The sequence below is a fragment of the Spea bombifrons genome, chromosome 5, assembly GCF_027358695.1.
Source record: "Spea bombifrons isolate aSpeBom1 chromosome 5, aSpeBom1.2.pri, whole genome shotgun sequence".
In the NCBI taxonomy this organism is placed as follows: domain Eukaryota; kingdom Metazoa; phylum Chordata; class Amphibia; order Anura; family Pelobatidae; genus Spea; species Spea bombifrons.
This window is the reverse complement of record NC_071091.1, coordinates 13,873,678-13,892,493: the sequence shown is the minus strand read 5'-3', so window position 1 is coordinate 13,892,493 and position 18,816 is coordinate 13,873,678. Positions and strand designations below refer to the sequence as shown.

Genomic DNA, 18,816 nt, shown 5'->3' with positions numbered 1-18,816 from the left:
AGATATATATATATATATATATATATATACACACACAAATATACAAATCCTAGTACTTTTATCCTTATTTCAACCTATTCCAAAATATAAGTTGGGCTCTCTTTGTTAAACAAATAAACCTCAGCAGATCTGAATTTGTATTCTTTCCTCTTAAATCACTTGAAAATATTATAGAAAATGTTAAGAAACTGGTTCAGATGTAACAGCATATCAATACCTGGTTCTGTGTCATGAAGATTATTGCCTAAAAATATGAATGAATCATTTTTTTGGCATTCAGTATTACAAGGAATGATTACAAACCTACATTCGTGTAAATGTATACATTGACTCTAATGTTCATTATTATTATTATTTATCGATTTATAAAGAGCCATCATATTCTGTCGCCTAGTGGGTAAACAGGACATAAGAAATAGTGCATTACATAATAATGAGGATTTACAGAAACAACAGGTGAAGATGACCTAGTTTAAATGAGCTTTTACACATATATATATATATATATATATATATATATATACTTAAAATGGCATTTCCATTCCATTATAATGTCTTGTGTCTTGTTCGTAGACATTCTATTTTTCTAAGAAAATAATGGGTTTTTTTAACAAAGAATTTTAAAATGCTTCAGTTATGTTAGATTACCAGATTGTAAATTCTTGGGCAGGTCTTGTACTTTTGCTTTACAAAGTCTATCACAAATTCAAAGTGACTGCTTGGCAATACTGACACCTAGTGGTTGAAAATGAAATACACAATTGTGCATTACAAATATAATATTGTAATAATTATACTTTTCATTTTAGCACAACCACACTTACAAGAGCAATGTTCAGGATTGCAATCAGATTTTATAGTTAAATAAAAAAAATATATAATATTTTCACTGAGCAGCAGCAGAAGGAGTACCATTTACCAACAATTTAATTGTTCTCTTTATACAGTTGGTATGGCTATCCATAGTATTCTAGGTTATTTAATTTGGCTCATTTGGCTCATCAAACTAGTGTTGATTTAGAATACATAACATACTTGACTGATCTATGGCTGTACCTATCAGGTAGGGTTGCAACTGTTAGTTTAAACAAGGTTAACAAAATGCTATTATATAATAATATATTATTACCATCACCAGGTCATTTTTGACCTGTCAGTCTATAAGACACTGACAGAGACATTACCGCCCGGGTACATGTCAGACCAAACTCAGCAGGGAAACAGGCTGTGATACAATCTTGCTAGTAGGGAAAAATTGTCTTATTCCACTTACCTTATGCCTGCCTGTTCATGAAATCTTTATTAAAAGTCTTTATTACGCTATATATAAATATATATACCATTTGTTGCAAGTGAGCATTGGCAACATTCATTGTCAATTGTCCCAGCGGTAAAACAGCCTAACCCCAGCACACTTACAGCTCACCAGACTCTCACTTGTGTTTTTTGTTGTCTAACCCCGGCACACTCAATGTGTAGTATCCAGCTTCATGTCAAACTCAGTAATAGAAAACCATGTAAGCAAAGGCAGAGAATTGAGTCAATTAGAAGATTTTTTCAAAGACCTGGTGGCCATATTTGGAATTGCAAGTAAAACGCACAATAGAGTTTAAGGAAGTGACCCAAATTCTTTGCTTTTCCCGCTAGCTCCCCTTTAACAGCCCCCCCCCCTCCCGATTGCTGCCCCCTAAAAAAAAGTCCTTACTTCATTTACATTAAGTAAACTTTGCAGAATCATCCCTGAGTTTTAAAATTGTAATTCTCCCCTGGTTCTATGGCACCCTGCCATTACTGCATTTTGTTCTACATTCTAAAATATTACCACCTAGAGTACATTGTGTAATCATCAGTCTCTCGGACTTGGCTCACATTGTGTCTTTGCAATTAGAAAAGATTTCTCTTTTGAAACTGTACTTACTGTGAGAACAGTTTGAACTTGTCATTGCGTGATCTGTTTGGTACATGGATAGTAAAATATAAAAAAGGGTTACATGAAAATAGGTGTAATATTTCACTGTGGAGTTGAAGTTGATACACATTTTTAGTTGAAGTTGATACCTTTTTGCGTTGTCCCAACAAAAATGATCCACTTTGTGGGTCTTGTAGGACCACCGCCCAGAGCATTCAATGAGCCGGCGCTAGAGCTGACTTGTAAGTAAATCACGTGCAAGGAGAGGAGCTTAGCCAAACACGTCCCTTTACACAGAAAATAGCTGGAGGGCAGGGAAAGGGGCAGTTCTGCGGAACCCCCTATGCATTTGCAAGAGGGACACCACATAGATTGTAAGGACCTGCTCAGTTATCATATCCATTAAAAGGCACATGTTGGCTAGAGCGTCCCTGCTTTAGTTTCAGAATTTGTACTCTACAAGAATGAAAGGTAACATCTACCTTAGTGACTTATAATAGCTGTGCAGAGATCTGTTTTAACAATAAGGAATCCCGAATTGGCGGAAGTCCTAGTTCCCTCACCAGAAAAACCCACCATCACCACCTCAGGTGCCCATCCAATGCTTCACCTTGCGCACCGATTACGTTTTAGTAACCTGGCTGACAAGCTTGTGTCAAAGTGTCTTTAGGGACGGAGAAACCACAGGGAATATTAGTTAAAGGGACATTGATTTTTTACGAACATTCTTTCTTTACTAATACTTTAATTCATGATTTTCACTTAAAAACATAGTTATGTGAATGTTTACCAACTAAGAATACATGTGTGCAGAAAATTGGAAAAATCGGAAAAATAAATAAATAAAAATCAACCACTCTGTCTGTTGGAACATAACTAGGTAAAAATATGTCGGCTGAGTAATTATCCAATTATTATTATTAACTAAAAACACGCGCAGTCGGTATCGCAACTAAAGGGCAGTACGCCATTTTTGATAACCAGACAGAAATGATAGCCTATCATAGGAATAAAAATAATAATTACAATATCAGAAATGATAGATGGTTCTGAGTGTTGGATTAATTTTAAATTTAATTTCAGAAATTACATTTTATTTGTTTATGAGTAGCCTATAAAGGCTTACATATGTTTTTTTTTAAGATCTTTATAGATCTATATTACCCATCAAACTATAAGAATATGATCCATAGACGTAGATCCAGTGATGGGTGTTACTCCTGAGTACCAGACATTATTCCTTATTGAGCAGGCTGTTTTAACTTGCGAAGGGGTATTGCAATATTAAAATGTATTATTAATTTTGTATTAATAATTACATTTTCCATTATTAATAAAATATATAACTGGCACATTGAGTAACAGAAGGAAATAATGATTTTCTTAACAATATTAGATTGACCTTTTTTTTTTATTCTTTGCAGTGCACATTATGTGTGTGGCTTTAAGGTTTTACTAAAATATGAGTTATTTTTATATTTGTGCGCTCTGCGTATTATTAGCAGGGTTTATCACATGAAGAGTTAATTCTAGTACATAGTAGATGAGCAGGGAATGTGTGGCTGCAGCTACTTGAGTCAGGTAATAGGCCACTGAGCAATGCCGTCTACGGTTTCATGTGAAAGCATAACACGGGCAAGCAATTTGGAGCAAGCCTGTGTAATTCATTGAATGCAGAATGAATTTGACATTATATAGACCCCCTGAAGAAATGGATCCCGGTATGTGCCGTATCCATGTCTTACACTGACTCAAGGATGTGGTCGTTTTTTTTTTTTTAAGGCATTAAAATGTACATCGGCAGCACCGAGAACAGTAGATTCCGATCTCCAGAATTCAGAATCCTGCAGTCTCATTGTTATGGGAACGAGCATATGAGAGTTCGGTTAGATTTCTGGTACTGAAGGTTCATTGTAATGCAGCGTCGTGGCATTTCTGTGCAGCGTAAAAGCAATAGTATCATTCAGCATCGATAAGGACGCTCCGTATAGAGCTTTGCAGACATCTCTGTTTTTGCATCAAAGGATTTGTTTTATGTGAAATGCTGTGCCCTCTGCCAGACACCAGCTGCTTCTTTAAGGTATAGCGTATGGGAGGCTGAGTGTTTTGGGACTCACTGTCTACATTCAGAAAATAAAGAGTCATGGACTGTGTCTCGGAGGGAAAGGTGAGCCAGATTGGAGTCAAGTGAAGCCATATGCTGATGGCGTTCTGCGGTCCTCTTCATGCACTGCTGTGGACTGGGACATCGCCGGCGAGTACAGGTCTCCTACGTAAGTTCCCACTTACCTATGGACTCTTCTCTTATGACAATGATTACATTTCTGATGTTCCCTAAACAGACTCATAGACACTACATGATTTCTATTACCACTAGACCGTGAAATCAATGCAATCATCTACCTAATATATGGCAATATATTTCAGGCATTAGCCTGCAGTCATTATAGTGTATTAGGTGCTTAACCCTTTGAATGTCGGAGGGGTATGTAAAATATTCTTCCCGTACCCTTAAAGGTTAAGAGGTTTCCGAAGAAACATGTAATTTCACCGGAGGCTGATCGTAGATGAGCACTGCATATAGATATAAATAAATACGGAAATGTGTGATATTTAATTAAGCATAAAATATCTTGTGGAATTTGCTGAACACAATGGAAGGAACGTAGGATTGTAGATTCCGCAGATAAACATTTAGCCCAGGAACAGGAATACATTTTTGTTTACGTGTCACGGCGCAAAGGAGATAATTACAAACCTTTGACCTTTTGGGCACTTGTTGACCCGGTCTCTGAGTCTGTGTATCCCATGCTGGATAAGCCTGGGCCAGGCTATTTAGACTCATTAATATGTACGTAAATAGATTATGTGTATTCATGTATGTTGTCGTCATGAAAATCCTTTTGAGGTATAATTATCTCATAAATCAGCTTGCGAAGATACATAATCATATTTTTTATAATGTTATAATTTGGTGGGTTTATAGCTGTATGTTTACAGGTGTGAGGCTGAGGGAAGGGTAAAGCAGGGTGTGAAGGACACATATGTTTCCTTATGGGTTACTAATAACACTATTATTGTAACTATATTATTACATTTAATTTAGCGCCATAACAATAACAGAAGAATATGCAATGAAAAACAAATGTAACATATAAGGCATAGAAGGAGAAGGTAGAGAAGGAAAAGAGGCTCCTGCTGTGGTGATTTTACAATATACATTACTGAGATACTTTAGTATGTGTAGGACATATACTTAAATTCAGGGTCATACCTACAGGGGTGTGATGGGGCCCGTGACTCTAGAGGGCCCGGTGCGACCCCTTGTTGCTGTCTCCTTGTATTGGTGCAAAATTGTTTAGAAAGGGCCCTTCCAACCTCGACCTCACCCATCCAGGTCGGAAGGGCCCTTTCTAAACTATTTTGAACTGGCACCGTTTTTGAAACCATATTAATACATCTAAAGCAAAGTTCATTAGCACTGGTGTGTAAAGTAAATAGGCCAAACATTGCAGTTTTTCCTTACATTTTCTATAGGATATAGGATAGTTACCAAGTTACATACATGGGTTATGTTGTAGAAGGCCACATCATTCTCTTTCATAATACCATGTTAGTATTTTTTTTACTAGTTTCTCATGTCATACTTTTTTAAGAGTTTTTATTTTTATTTTTTGCACTGCTTCCAGGGCACCCTGGTTAGGCATCCCCTTCAGATAAAAAAGAAAAATTAAAGAAGCTTTTAGCGTTCATTCAAGTAATAATTTTTGTCCCAAATATGGAATTTACCCGACACACCACACATGCTTCTGAGATTTTCCTTATAAAATGCAAATAAGTAAGATTGTCTTTATGTTTTGTACCATTAGGAGCAAGTATAGTCATGTTGCTTTATGCTGTAAAAAAATATCAAACATACCACAGGTTTGATTACATTTTTTATATTCTTTACCCTTAACTCTTTAGCTGCTGCCTAACAATTCCCCTCAGGTTATTCTGATTTCATTAGGCTGATCTCTTGTTTATGCTTGTACTTTCTCGTATGGCCACTAGGGGTCTGGGATCTGAAATTGTAGTTGCAATGTTAGGTTATGTGATTATTCGTTGATTTGTACTAGTGTCTTTAACTAGTTGTAGCCTGTGTGTGTCGAATTATTTTTTTCACATTGAGTTGCCAGTGTACCTAGTGGCCACACACAATGACAGTCACAACGCTAGCAAATTAGCTGCTTGATTATCAAATATTAGTTGCATGGAAAAGTGTTTTCTAGAAATGTATCCAGTGAGGCATTGGAATTGCAAATGCAGCTACATTATAAATTTTATTGAAACGCAATTTTTTATCCATGTCTATGTATAATGTAATGGCCCTATAAACCGGTTAGTAAATTTTATATGAAATAGTAACATAGTTTACTGTCTTTATGCTGTAATCTAAATGCTGTGTATTATGATACTGGTGATAGATTGACTGGACGTTGAGTTAACTTGGGTGGGAGGCATAAAAATAAGCAACACATGGACTGCTCTATGAATAGTTGAAAAGCTAAATTGTGCAGAGCTGAAAAGCTGTAAATATAGTCAAACATCTGTCTTGCAGATTTCTACTTGCCCCTTTAATAAGAATGTTATTTAAGAGATTTCATGTCATGCCACTGATAGCAGGTGATTTGTGTCACTGAACTGCCCCCTTACACATGAGAGTAAAATGACGGGTTTGATATACCGAGGTTTTAATGAGTGCACGTCATTGCTACATGTCCTTAGCAGGATCCAAAAATTAGCTTTCTGTAAACATACGTTAAATTAAAGTCCCTTAGTGATGGCATTTATGTCTGCTAACACATTTTGCGCCACTGTTTAGTCTGCATTGTATAAGCTATAAGTAATGGATGGAATTAACATGTATTAGCGTTTTTTCTCTACCACACACATTGAAGAGTATATTAGTGTTTAGTGTTCGAGCTTCTCTCTTTCCATCTTGATGTACTTTATATATATATATATATATATATATATATATATATATATATACATATATATATATATATATATATATATATATATATATAAATCTATATATATATGTGTGTGTGTGTAAATTGCAATTTTAAGTGAATGATGATGTTTAAACAACTTACCGTATTTTCCGGCGTAAAAAATAGTTAAAAGTAGTTAAAATATAGAGTTTGGGCTATACTCACCGTATAAGACTACCCCTCTACCCGGTATACAGCAACCAGCCAATCACGTCAAGCGATGTACGTTACTGGTGATTGGCTGGTTGTTGTATACAAAGCCTGCTTGGATTGGGTGGGTCAGCTCTCCCTAACATATGCCTGTCCACACACACATGTATACACTGCCCTCACACAACCCTTCCTTTACACACATATACATGTACACACCAGCTTACAGACACACATATACACATACACTGCCCATACACAGACATATACATACATACACTGCCCTTACACACACACACACACACACACACACACACATATATATATATATATATATATATCTACACATACTAACATACGCCAGTCCATACATACACATTTATACATTTGTATCTGGCGCCCGCTGATCAGGGCTAGTTGGGGAGATCACGATCTTGCACCTACCTCGGCGCGGCCCTGAAGACCGGCCCAGGGGAGGCGGCTTCTCCGCTCGCCCCTCCCCTAGAGATATGTGATTCTCCAGTCCGGCTCGTTAAGTTTCAGTACCCGGCGTATAAGACGACCCCCGACTTTTGATTTGATTTTCACAGGTTAAAAAGTCGTCCTATACACCGGAAAATACGGTACTAATAGTGTAATTATTACAAGACATGCAAACCCTAAGAAAACTAGAGAGTAAATGAGGTAGAGTTGCCATATAGAGCTTCATATGCAATGAAGAACTCGCTGAGGCCCCAAAAGAATGTGACTTTGTATCTTTTTTTCTGCTTTACAAGTTTGTTTTGTTTCATGAGTATAACTTTTATGAATATGAGTGAAGGATTGTTTTCAAGTTTTGTACTATTTTTTACTTTGAAGGATAAAAAAGATTCCCTACCAACATTTATTCTTCATTATTAATATTTCTTCATAGAAGTAAGTCAATCTGTGCTTATTTGCAGATTTCATTATATTTTTTTTTTCTTTCCACTTTTGCTCCTCGTGACCAATTTTGTTGGGTCAATAATTTTCTGCATCATTTCCATAATATTTGTTACAGACTTGGAGAAGAACCTGCTTTCTTCACACAATGAAAATTCTAAATCACAGGGCAAAGTCATTATTGAATTTTCCCGTTTTGCTAATTTAGTTAAATGCACGCAATTTGACTTGTAACAAGGAATTTTAAACATTTTGGAGTCAGTTAAGACTGCCCATGGTGGTAAGAGCGTTTGTTATTGTTTATGATTGAAATTGACGATCTTCATCTTAAGACATTGAAACATTTATGTGATGATTGGTATTTTGTGCACCTACTATGGGTTTTTTCTGCCTGTATGCAACCGCACATCTAGAGAAAATATTTTTATTTGCAATATATATATATCTAATATATACATTCGGATGTGATCTAAAACTCAAACTTACATGACTTTGGCTTCCTAATTTGCCAAATGTGTGGACTTTCTACTGAATATTGATTTCCCAGCACTTGGCTTTGATGCTAATTACAGGAAGGAAACATTCAAGTCCCTCATTATTTTTATGTTCTTGTTTGATGAAATATGACTCAAGTTATTCCTGTAAAAGATACTCAACTTAGGAGAAATGTAGGGCATTGGTGTAATTCATGTTCTGGTTCAGACATGGTTGTTTAAACCACAGATATTTCAAATGTTTTAAACATACATGAGATGTGTACCGTTTCACCAAATATTTTTCAGTTGACAGAGCAGAGAATTGGATAATATTAAAGGCTTTGTAGTAAGTTGCTGCATCACAGACCCAATGCATACTTCCCAACGCTTCAAATGGCCAAAAGGGGACATGTATTTTTCAAGCATGCGGTTACATGTGTGTGGCCAAAAGCTGGACTATGTGACTATGTGACCTATGGATATGAAGTTTAGATGAAGAAAAAGCATAATTCTCTGATGTTCATATACAGAATATTTTGAGCTTGGAAGGTCCAGAACAACATGATACATACATAGCCACCAAGAGGATTTTGGTCCTTAAAAGGAATAGTCTAATGTCCCTGACACCCAAACTGTAGAAGAATGGATATTAAAGCACTTTGCATAAGCTGCCCCTTCTTCAATGATCTGCCATTTCTTGAAGCTGACTGGCTGCTTGGCAGCCTCTCCTGATTAGCTGTGTCCCACACAAGTTCAGCGTAAGCTGCAGTCAGCACCAAGAAACCCACTGTGTGTGATATGTGTGTGTGACAGTGTTTGTCTGTTTGTGTAAATGTGTGTGTGTGTGATGTCTGATAATAGATGGGGTTGATTGTCTGAGACTGCTTTTGTCTGGTAATAGATGGGGTTAATTACCTGAGACTCCTCATGTCTGGTAATGGAGTTGGTTAATTGTCTGAGACAGTTCATGTCTGGTAATGTAGGGGTTAGTTGTCTGAGACTCCTCATGTCTGGTAATAGAGAGGGTAAATTGTCTGAGACAGTTCATGTCTGGTAATGACTGTATGTATATTATATTATAAATATATTATTAAATCTGAAATCAGCATGGTTCCCAAGGCTTCCTATTAATTTCTATAATATAAAATGTATTTTATGTACATGTGACAGTGTGTATGTAATATATATATATATATATATAAAATATACCTGTGTTTGCAATCTCTTCCGTGCCATACTGTGACCTTGAATGTTAGAGATACAATGTGGTCACCCTAGCCCTCACTGGTAGAGGCGTCACTAATCTCCTGCACTTTGTCCTCAAACATCTTGTCTGCTCGATCTTTTCCCCCCCAAACAGATTGATTGTCTGGTGTGGAGGGAACATTGTCCGGGGAGGAGGGCCCAGACCATTTGTTTTGTAAAGAGCCCCAAATCTTCTGATGGCAGCCCTGGTCACATGCAGCAAGATGTGTTTGTCTGAACCCTTCTCCTGCACAGCATTTCAAGGGGGGAGTGGGGAAAGGGACTAATGCATTTGGGGGGATTTAGCATGAATGATGGCGGGAATGCCCCTTTAGGTGTGACACTTGAGATTTGCACACTACATCCATTGGGTGCAACTGTAAAATGCGCTTAATAATGCGCTTTGCCAGTTTGCATATGGTAAACAGTCACCTGGCACCTGACATTTTTTATATACATATGTTTTACTAGAAGCAAATGGTGTTGGGCCAATTGTCCTCTCTGACCAGTGTTTCCAAACTGTTAGCTTTTATACATTTTCTCTGTCTAAGAAACAGAAAATCTTGTTCAGTCTATCTCATCTTGTCTCACGCAAAACTTCCTTACATTATTAGTAGGGGCTCTGTCCTAACATTTTCTCCTTTGTAACGAAATATTACAATCTTCATCATCATCATCGTCATCATCATACAGAATTAGTGGTGCAAGCGTCTGCTATGACAGCAGCTGGAAAACGCAGAATTTGTGCCCATTCTTCCCAATTCTTCTTAGGCCGGCTGACTGCACTTTTTTTTTAGTGCCGGTAGTATTTGCTGTGGAATTGCTAATGATTTTTTTTTTATATTTGAAACCATCTATGAATCCCAGCTGAGGACCCTCAATGTTGCATGTCTTTTTGATTTTCTATAGTAATGTGTGGTGGAAATAAAAGAACTGAGCAAGGCTGATGGGCAAGTAAGAGCGATACTATGGATGCCTAAACAGCTAACAGACATGTTAGGTTGCTTGAAATTTCCTATTGGTTGCAGAAGCAAATAAAATGTCTATTTTTCTGTCGATGTGTTTACAATGATGAACTGTTTTTGTCATATAAATTAATAATATATATGCACAGAAAGAGTTTATTTATTTAGTGGGGAACGTTGGCTGACAGAAGGTGAGACTGCAGGCGACCCAGGCAGGTCAGCCTCAGGAGAAGAAGAATCCTCGATCCTAGGTTATGGGGCTGGGACATCTATTTGTTGTAATATGAGTTAGGCTCCATCCGTCACCTGGTGGTGGCAAGTGGTGATGTGATGCCTAGGTCTAGACAGCCTAGGCCAGAATACACAGCTGTTAGTGGATACACTAAATAACACAAATAGATCGTGGTAAGACAAAGAGACAAACATTTGCCTTGTCCAAGCATTAATGTTTACTCTGGTATTTAACTAACGAAGGCTGGGACTGTACAACATTCATCTCCCCCCATCTGTCGTACAACCACATCTCCCCCGATACTAGGCTACTTAGGAGGGTAGCTAAGCCTCATTGGAATTATAGTTGAAAGATAGTCGGGGGATCGCTTGTTGATACTACTTGTTTAATGGAAAGGAAAGATGTATTTTGATACCTTGCATTTGTTTTTTGTTTGCTTTTTGCCTTTTTATTTTTTTGGCTTGCTTTCTAGCTAATCATGTTGCATGGGTCTGTTTCCATATGCTGGCAAAGAACGTGTATTCTACGCTAGCAAAGAGCTTGATTACTTTGTATAGGGATGTTTCTGAATAGACACAGACAGTCTATTGTTTACACAAAAAGCAGTAACATCATATTTGTATAGGATCACTTTAATTATTGTTAGCCTGATGTCATAGAAACAAAGACCACAACTCTAAAAATATACGAATAGAACAGGGTTTTTTTTTTTACACAGGGATATTTTGAATAGACAAAGGCAATTTATTGTTTACAGTAAACCAGTATTATTATAATATATAGGATCACTATTTATTTAGTGTTTGGTTGTGGACAAAATGTACCAGAATATCAAATTATATAGAGAGATTTCTTAATATAGGGGTGTTTAAAGTAGCCCTATAAAAATATTATTATTATTATTATTATCTCAAAGAAACAAGCCCCAGTACTTTTACAATACATGTGTGCACATTTATGTATAAATAATTTTAAACTTTTATTTTATCCATTTTTCTGTACCGTCTAGAAATGCCAAAAAGTTTCAAAAGGTTAGACAACCCAAAGAGCTATAATATATTAAAACCACAAATCCAGTACATTTTATGAATGCATTTTTTTCCTAAAATGTAATTCCATATTTGAGGTTGTAGTATGGCATTTATATCCATGAAATTCTATATATTGACTTAAAATAAATGGTCTTTTTTCTCCACTAACTTAATTTTCATTTCTGCAAATGAAATATATATATTATTTAAATGATATTATAAGTGATAAAAAGGTAGTAACTGGATTTTTTTTTTCTTTTCCCCCCAACTGGCATCGGCCCTTGTAGAATGAGACATATGATCCGATTTCAATCAACTCACACTAATCACTTGTGATAGTTGCAAAATTTAGCCTGGATCTGCTGTCCTAATCTAGATTGACAGGGAGTACAGTAAAAGTAAGGGATGGAAGGGGGAGGTGGGAGGATAAGATGAGACGGAAGGCAGATCAGTGATTCCAGCTTTCCCTTTGTATAGGTTTAGCTGCTTCTTTTACCTTTCAGACCGTATTGGTTGTTAGGTTACCACAATCCCATTGTGGAGTTACATCAACAACAGGTGCACTGTGGGTCTCTAATGCAGCAACAGCCAGGAAAGGTGATTGTGGAGCTGGAAAGGTATAATCTCTACCTGGCTGCATGCATTATGCATTTTCGCAGAAGACTATATTCTTGTCCTCTGCCCCCTGCTCTCTATCTCTAGAAGAAAATCTTCAAGCAGGAAGCTCTAGACTGATATGTGGACCTTGCAGCGCTCAAGGTCCCCTGAATGGTAGCTCTGTCCCGTATTTAGGTCTTAATTCCCTAGTAAGCTGCAGCCTCAGAGCTCTCATTTAAGCTTGCTTTGTAATCAGGCACTGCTGTTCCCCAGTCAGAAGGTTGAATAATACATTTATGACATTGGATTTTTGTGGTGGGATCTTATGCGCACTTTTTTAAGGAGCTATTTGCTTTTATTTTCCACTTTTTTGTGGATTTTGTGGCCTGGAAACGTGGAATGTTTCTTACCGAAATAAGAACATCATGGGAGTAGAGTTTACGTGGAAATAGCTTTCAGATGGTTTCGCTGGATGGGACCCTAAGAAGACGGATGGCATTTTTTGTTCCCCTCTTATTATTATGTTTACTATGCCTGTATTGTTAAGGCAAAAAGGCTTTATATATCTGGGTATCAAAGTAGCTTGGACTTCCCATGCTGGTGTGGCTATTACTAATCAACTCATCTCTACATGTTGCCATGCTAAAGGCTCCTAAGGGTAAAAATGTATCCTGGGTAAGTAGATAAATATTATAATACTTGCTTCAATTATTAACAATTAGTCCATGATTATAGGATATAAATATGCAGAAGTAATATGCCTTGTCATAATATTTAGCCATAAGGTCTCAAGGCATGGTATTATCCTTAATTAACTTTCTTCCAGGTTGCTATTATACACACCATTTCATTTTTTTTCAACAAGTAGAGCAATTTATTGGATTTTTACTCATACAGTAAAACGTGTCTATACAACAGGCGATATAGTCAGTCTAATGAATATATTACCTATATATATCTCTGTATTTTAGGATTTTGATATAATGGAAGACAACACAATCTTCATTGGTGTTTTTTCTATGAATGTCACATAATTTCCTGTATGTTAATATTTTTGATTTTATGTATTTTCGTTTTTTTTTTCTAATTTGTGAGGTTTTATAATATTTGGTTTCTGTGTACACTGAAGCCTAGTGGTGAAATCATAATTCAAAGTCTGGTTTAAAATCTCATCTATATTTAGAAATCCTAATGCTTAAAATCTCCACACTTAACTCAATTGCATTTTACCAGGTCAGCGACATCTACAAGGGAAAGCATTTTACTTCATAATTTGCATTTAACTACATAATAGTTACATCATTTTTGTTACACGTAGAAGATATTTAGCTGTTTAATATAATTTAATTAAAACTAATCCTAATAGTAAATAACACAGCGTTAAAAATATAGATAATACATTTTTGGAGGATTCCAATATATCACTAATGTTATTCTATAAATAAATATACCATATCAACTATACCATATATTTGTGTGTCATTATTATTATATATTAATTTATATCACCATCATATCCTGAAGCGCTGTACAATGGGTAAACAGAACATAACACGTAGTATATCATATAACATAACAACTTGGATTTACAGAAACAAAACTTAAGCAGAGCCTTGGTCATATGAGCTTACACTCTAGCAGTTTATACTATATGTATACATACTTTAATGTAAGTTTTTGTATGTTCACCAAACAGCTGTAGGGTAGCCCTATTAAATTTAAATCTATTTCTTAAATAAAGGATCTCAGAAACGAATGTTTGGTAAAATCTGTTTGATTAATGAAGAAAAGGAAGGCCCACGCAAACAGCCATGTAACGCGGCAGCTCAAGATTACTTGGTCGGGAAGCCCACTTTATGTTCTTAACCAATATATAGAAGACTCAGAAAAGGGCATATAAGGTATCCAGTAAGAGCGTAAATGCTGGTTTAAGTCCACATCGACGCAGTGGCAGTGTGGGATTTCAGAGAAGCGAAAACACCTCTGGCAGTGGCCCACAATCGACAAGTCAGTGCAGCCTAGGGGCAATTGCCCCTCTTGCCAGAGAGATACACCTAAAATTATAAATGGCAATCGGAAAACATACTCTAAAGTTAAAGTGTCCACTCATACTAAAGCGTGGAAGAGTAAGCACCCCTATTAGGTGCACTACTGTCCGCAGATAAGTGTAGGCCTGACACAATTCATATATGGCAGCAAGTAATGTGAAATATGAAGGCGTAGTTATCGTTCAGTCTATAGAATGACTTTAAACGGTACAGCATTTCAGATGCGTGTATATATTCTGTATATAAAGTATTTGACATGGTTCATTGTTAAAGTTTGTAGCTTTTTTTAGCAGAAGGATGAGGCGATGGTACATATTTTGTTTAAACAGGCATCTAACTTGACAACGAGAATTTTGGCTATAGCATTAGCAAATGTATGTTTATTCAAGAAATGCATTCAGTGTGATTCCAGATATAGCACCGGATTAGATACAGGCACACAATGAGCGTGTTTTTACACACCGCAGGACAATCTATTACTCGGGGAGCCGAAAGAAAAAAATAAATATTCAAATGAAAGCTCAGACCTGTTGGAGTATTATGTTTTTGGATTACCATCGAGTTCCATTGGGGTTCATGATGTCATCTGCATCGCTTCTCCATGAAATTTGATTTAGTTTATCTTGACTTGATTAAAGAAATGCCATTGTTCATTGTTCTGGTTAAATATGGTTTGGCTTCATGGCTTTCAGGACCTCAGAAGAAGAGACCTTTTTGGGACTATAATATATTATGGCAGCTAACTAAAGGTTACTTATTCCTGCACAGTTGGGCAGTTGCAAAAAGGTGAAAAGTTGATGATTGTGGCTTACCAGACACAGTTCTAATAACTATGCACTAGTCTAATTAATTCAGGGTATGGATTGTACATAGGAGCCAGTACTTGTCAAAGATTGCCGTGCAGTGAGTTCACTTTATTGTTAACCTGGCAATGCGGTTCACCAGTAAATACGCCAACATCCTTCTAAATGTCCTAATTTTAAGGCTTTGTAGGATTTCACTGGTGTTTTTTTTTCTGTTTGTAATAAATCTGCTTCAGGGAAGTTCTTGAAACCTAAAAAGAATATCTGTTGTGAATATCGCACTTCTCTCAGGACATGCCTACCGCCAAAATCATATCTGTTATGTAATCTATTGCAAAAAGCAGATTATGCTTTCAGAAGGATTGTGGGATATACCACCACTGCCGATAATCCTACACACCGTAAACATAATCAACGAAACACTGGAGCCGTGCACGTTCACCAACCCATGCCTGTTTGAGAGGTGATGTCAAATAAGAGCATTTTGTCCACAAATCATCCCATATTGCATCAAAATATTATTGCTGCAGGGACAATCCTGAAATGCTTTCCCTTCAATTTACAGCTCTTGTCAGAAATGTCAAGAGATATTTACTCAAAGAAATGAGCCTCCTTTTACCTTCTTTTCACCTTGTCCAGGCACCTATCATGCAGTGGTGACTAGCTACAAATAATCAATAACTAATTTCAAGACAAAAGAAGGATACCTTCCCATTTGATAAGCCTCTTTATAATGAAATCAGATTAATTTCTGCTTGAGATATAATGTATCATGTGTATGTTGAAGCCTTCCTTAGACATACAACACCTCCCAACATTTCAAGTACCCAAATGGGACCCTTTGGTTTCAAGGATGTGGTCGGGGAGCAGGTTCCTCGAGACTTTGGAATCTATTCATAGCTATTGAATGAGGTGTTTAGAACATATTTTCTGTAGTTTCTATATACATCCGGTGTACTGATATAAAATAGGCATTGTATTTTAGAGAATTTATTTTTTGCCCATGGGGCAGATATGTCTTGACCAGATATCAGAAGGTTTTGTTGCATGGAAATTTTACACCTAAATTGTTTTAGGCTATCCAGGTATTTCAGTCCATACATTTTGTGCTAATACTACTGACTGCCTTAGAAGAAGGTGGGAAATGGCTGCAAATTTCAGATAGGGGTGTAGGTAGTTCATAGAGACCAAGTGCTCCTCTTCAGGAGGGACAGGATCCAGATCCTTATGTCCCACTGTCGTTCCACGATGTCCCTCTTTCCCAGGAAACAGCAGAAAGCGTGCTTATAAATTAAAGTGTGTGCGTGTAATACAAAGTTCTCATGTTTTGTTAGGAATGGTGAGGTTTTAGAGTAAATGATTGTCAATTACCTTTGGAACTGTAATTTCTAGGTCACAATCTGGTAGCTATGACATGAAACCCTTATTGTAACTAATACTTGGTACACTGCAAAAAGCTAGGCCAGTATGCTGAAAATTGATCTGCTCTCTGGGTATTATTTACCAAAACAAAGTGTTTAGAAAACTGATATGACTGCTCAAAATGCCAGCAGCTTCACTACAATGGTGATTAAATGTTTGGAATTTAGTCTTCCCCATGCTTAAAGCTGTAATACTGTTCCCTTTTATATTTATGGGATTGTCTATATGCTGCAGCTCAGGATTTTATCAGCACGATAGAGCTGGCATCTTTTGTTCCAGGAGGCAGGTACAGCTCACACTCACTATAACACATGCATACATTCATACACACTCACGCTAACATACTCACACACTCATACATACACACACACACTCTAATAAAAACTAAAACATGTTCACTCCATCACACCCAACTCTATCATACCTTATGCATCACCACATCTCACACATCACCACACATTACACCTTATTCACCTCACCACACATCACACATCATCTTCCTGGACGGGAGCTTTTCATTATGACTGCATTTCCCTTCCACAAGTGGGTTGTTATGAACTATCTCAAGCATTTTGGAATTACCTATCTGCCCCCTGGGCCAGCCTGCCTCTGATTACCAGGCAACCAGCTATGAGAATTAAAGGTTATACAACAGGAAAGCAAAAGCCGTTGATATGTTCTATCAAGTTAGGTATAGATTTCAGGTTATTTCCGTAGCCAAAAATTTTATCATTCAACTAATTACCTGGAACAAGGTAAAGTGTGGCTCTAATCCATAGCTGCCAACAACCCCAAATTTTCTGACACAATTCCAACAACCTGGCTTAATACCTGGCCATTATCACAAGCTGAGTTCAAATGCAGACTGGGCATTTTGTGCGAGGTATATCCCATGATATTACCCTGTTGCCCACATCATGTGAGGATGTGATGTGCTAACACTGCCTATGTATTGTAGGTTGATCCACAAAAGACATCATTCTCTTCTTGGTGTCTTGGGAAAGGACCCAAAGTGCTGCTACAAATGCATTTGCTTTATGGCATCAGTTCATCATGCTAAGGCACAGACAACATATGTTTAACTCACCCCCCTTCTCTACCAGTTCTTAACACAGATATTGAAAAGAAATATACAAAATAAATCAGCCTGTAAGAGATAAGACCAGACATACACTGATACATATTAGTGCCTTAAGCATATGAGCAGGCAGTGATAGCTAAAAATCCCAGGACTCTTAGTCAGTATGTGGTTTCTCCATCGCTGAACTGTAATCAATATGATCCTTAGCTACCGGTAACTTGGCTCTATCGCTGTTGCTGAATTGCCATTCTCATCAACTTCATCTAGTTTAGATGCATTTATAAATTGTTGTATTCATACACTTTGTAATTTTATTGGCCATCTCAAATCTATAGGAATTTTCCCTACCACAGAATGCACACGAGAGCCACACATTCAAGAAGCATTCACCTAAAGATTGTAAAGTATTTGCATTAAATAGGCAAAAATGTATCTGGCTAGATTGGCTTTTGGGTTCTTTTGGAATTTTTCATATAGCAGATGTATTTCCCCTGTTAGTGTGTCCTACAAGAAAGCAAAACTGCGAAGACGCTGTCTGTGGCATCAGATTGATGGATGTGTCTTTGTCCATTACGATAACTGCCTCGTCTCATCATTTCCAACACAAGTGACCTTGCAATTGCATAGGAAAAATCTAAAGCCTTAATGATTTCTGATGGTGTTTATGGCTGGTTTCACTGAAGTGCTGTCAAGGATTGCCTTCAAAATACATGCTTGAAAGCAAATTCTAAAAATTGCTGTCCGGTGCGGTGTAAGCGGAACAAAAAGCTCTTGAAAAGCCTGTCATACAAAGGATTTTGATTGCATATATATAATCAGTCATAACTGTTACAAAATCATTTTAATGTTAATATTTTCAGAACTATTCATATAAAATGTATACATACACTCTCCTAA

The 18,816-nt window shown here is 36.9% G+C and overlaps 1 protein-coding gene across 3 annotated transcripts in view; it reads left to right on the top strand.

The window, feature by feature from the left end:
* CACNB2 (calcium voltage-gated channel auxiliary subunit beta 2) overlaps positions 1-18,816 on the top strand; it is a 126,720-nt gene that overhangs the window by 44,117 nt on the left and 63,787 nt on the right. The window contains exon 1 of one of the 3 annotated variants that reach the window (XM_053466155.1): positions 3,900-4,182. The exons of the other annotated variants lie outside the window; for them this stretch is intronic. Coding sequence (XP_053322130.1) covers positions 4,135-4,182 — 48 coding nt within the window. The 5' untranslated portion in view covers positions 3,900-4,134. Of the gene's footprint in view, positions 1-3,899; positions 4,183-18,816 lie in introns of those variants that run through there. 3 annotated transcript variants of the gene reach the window in all.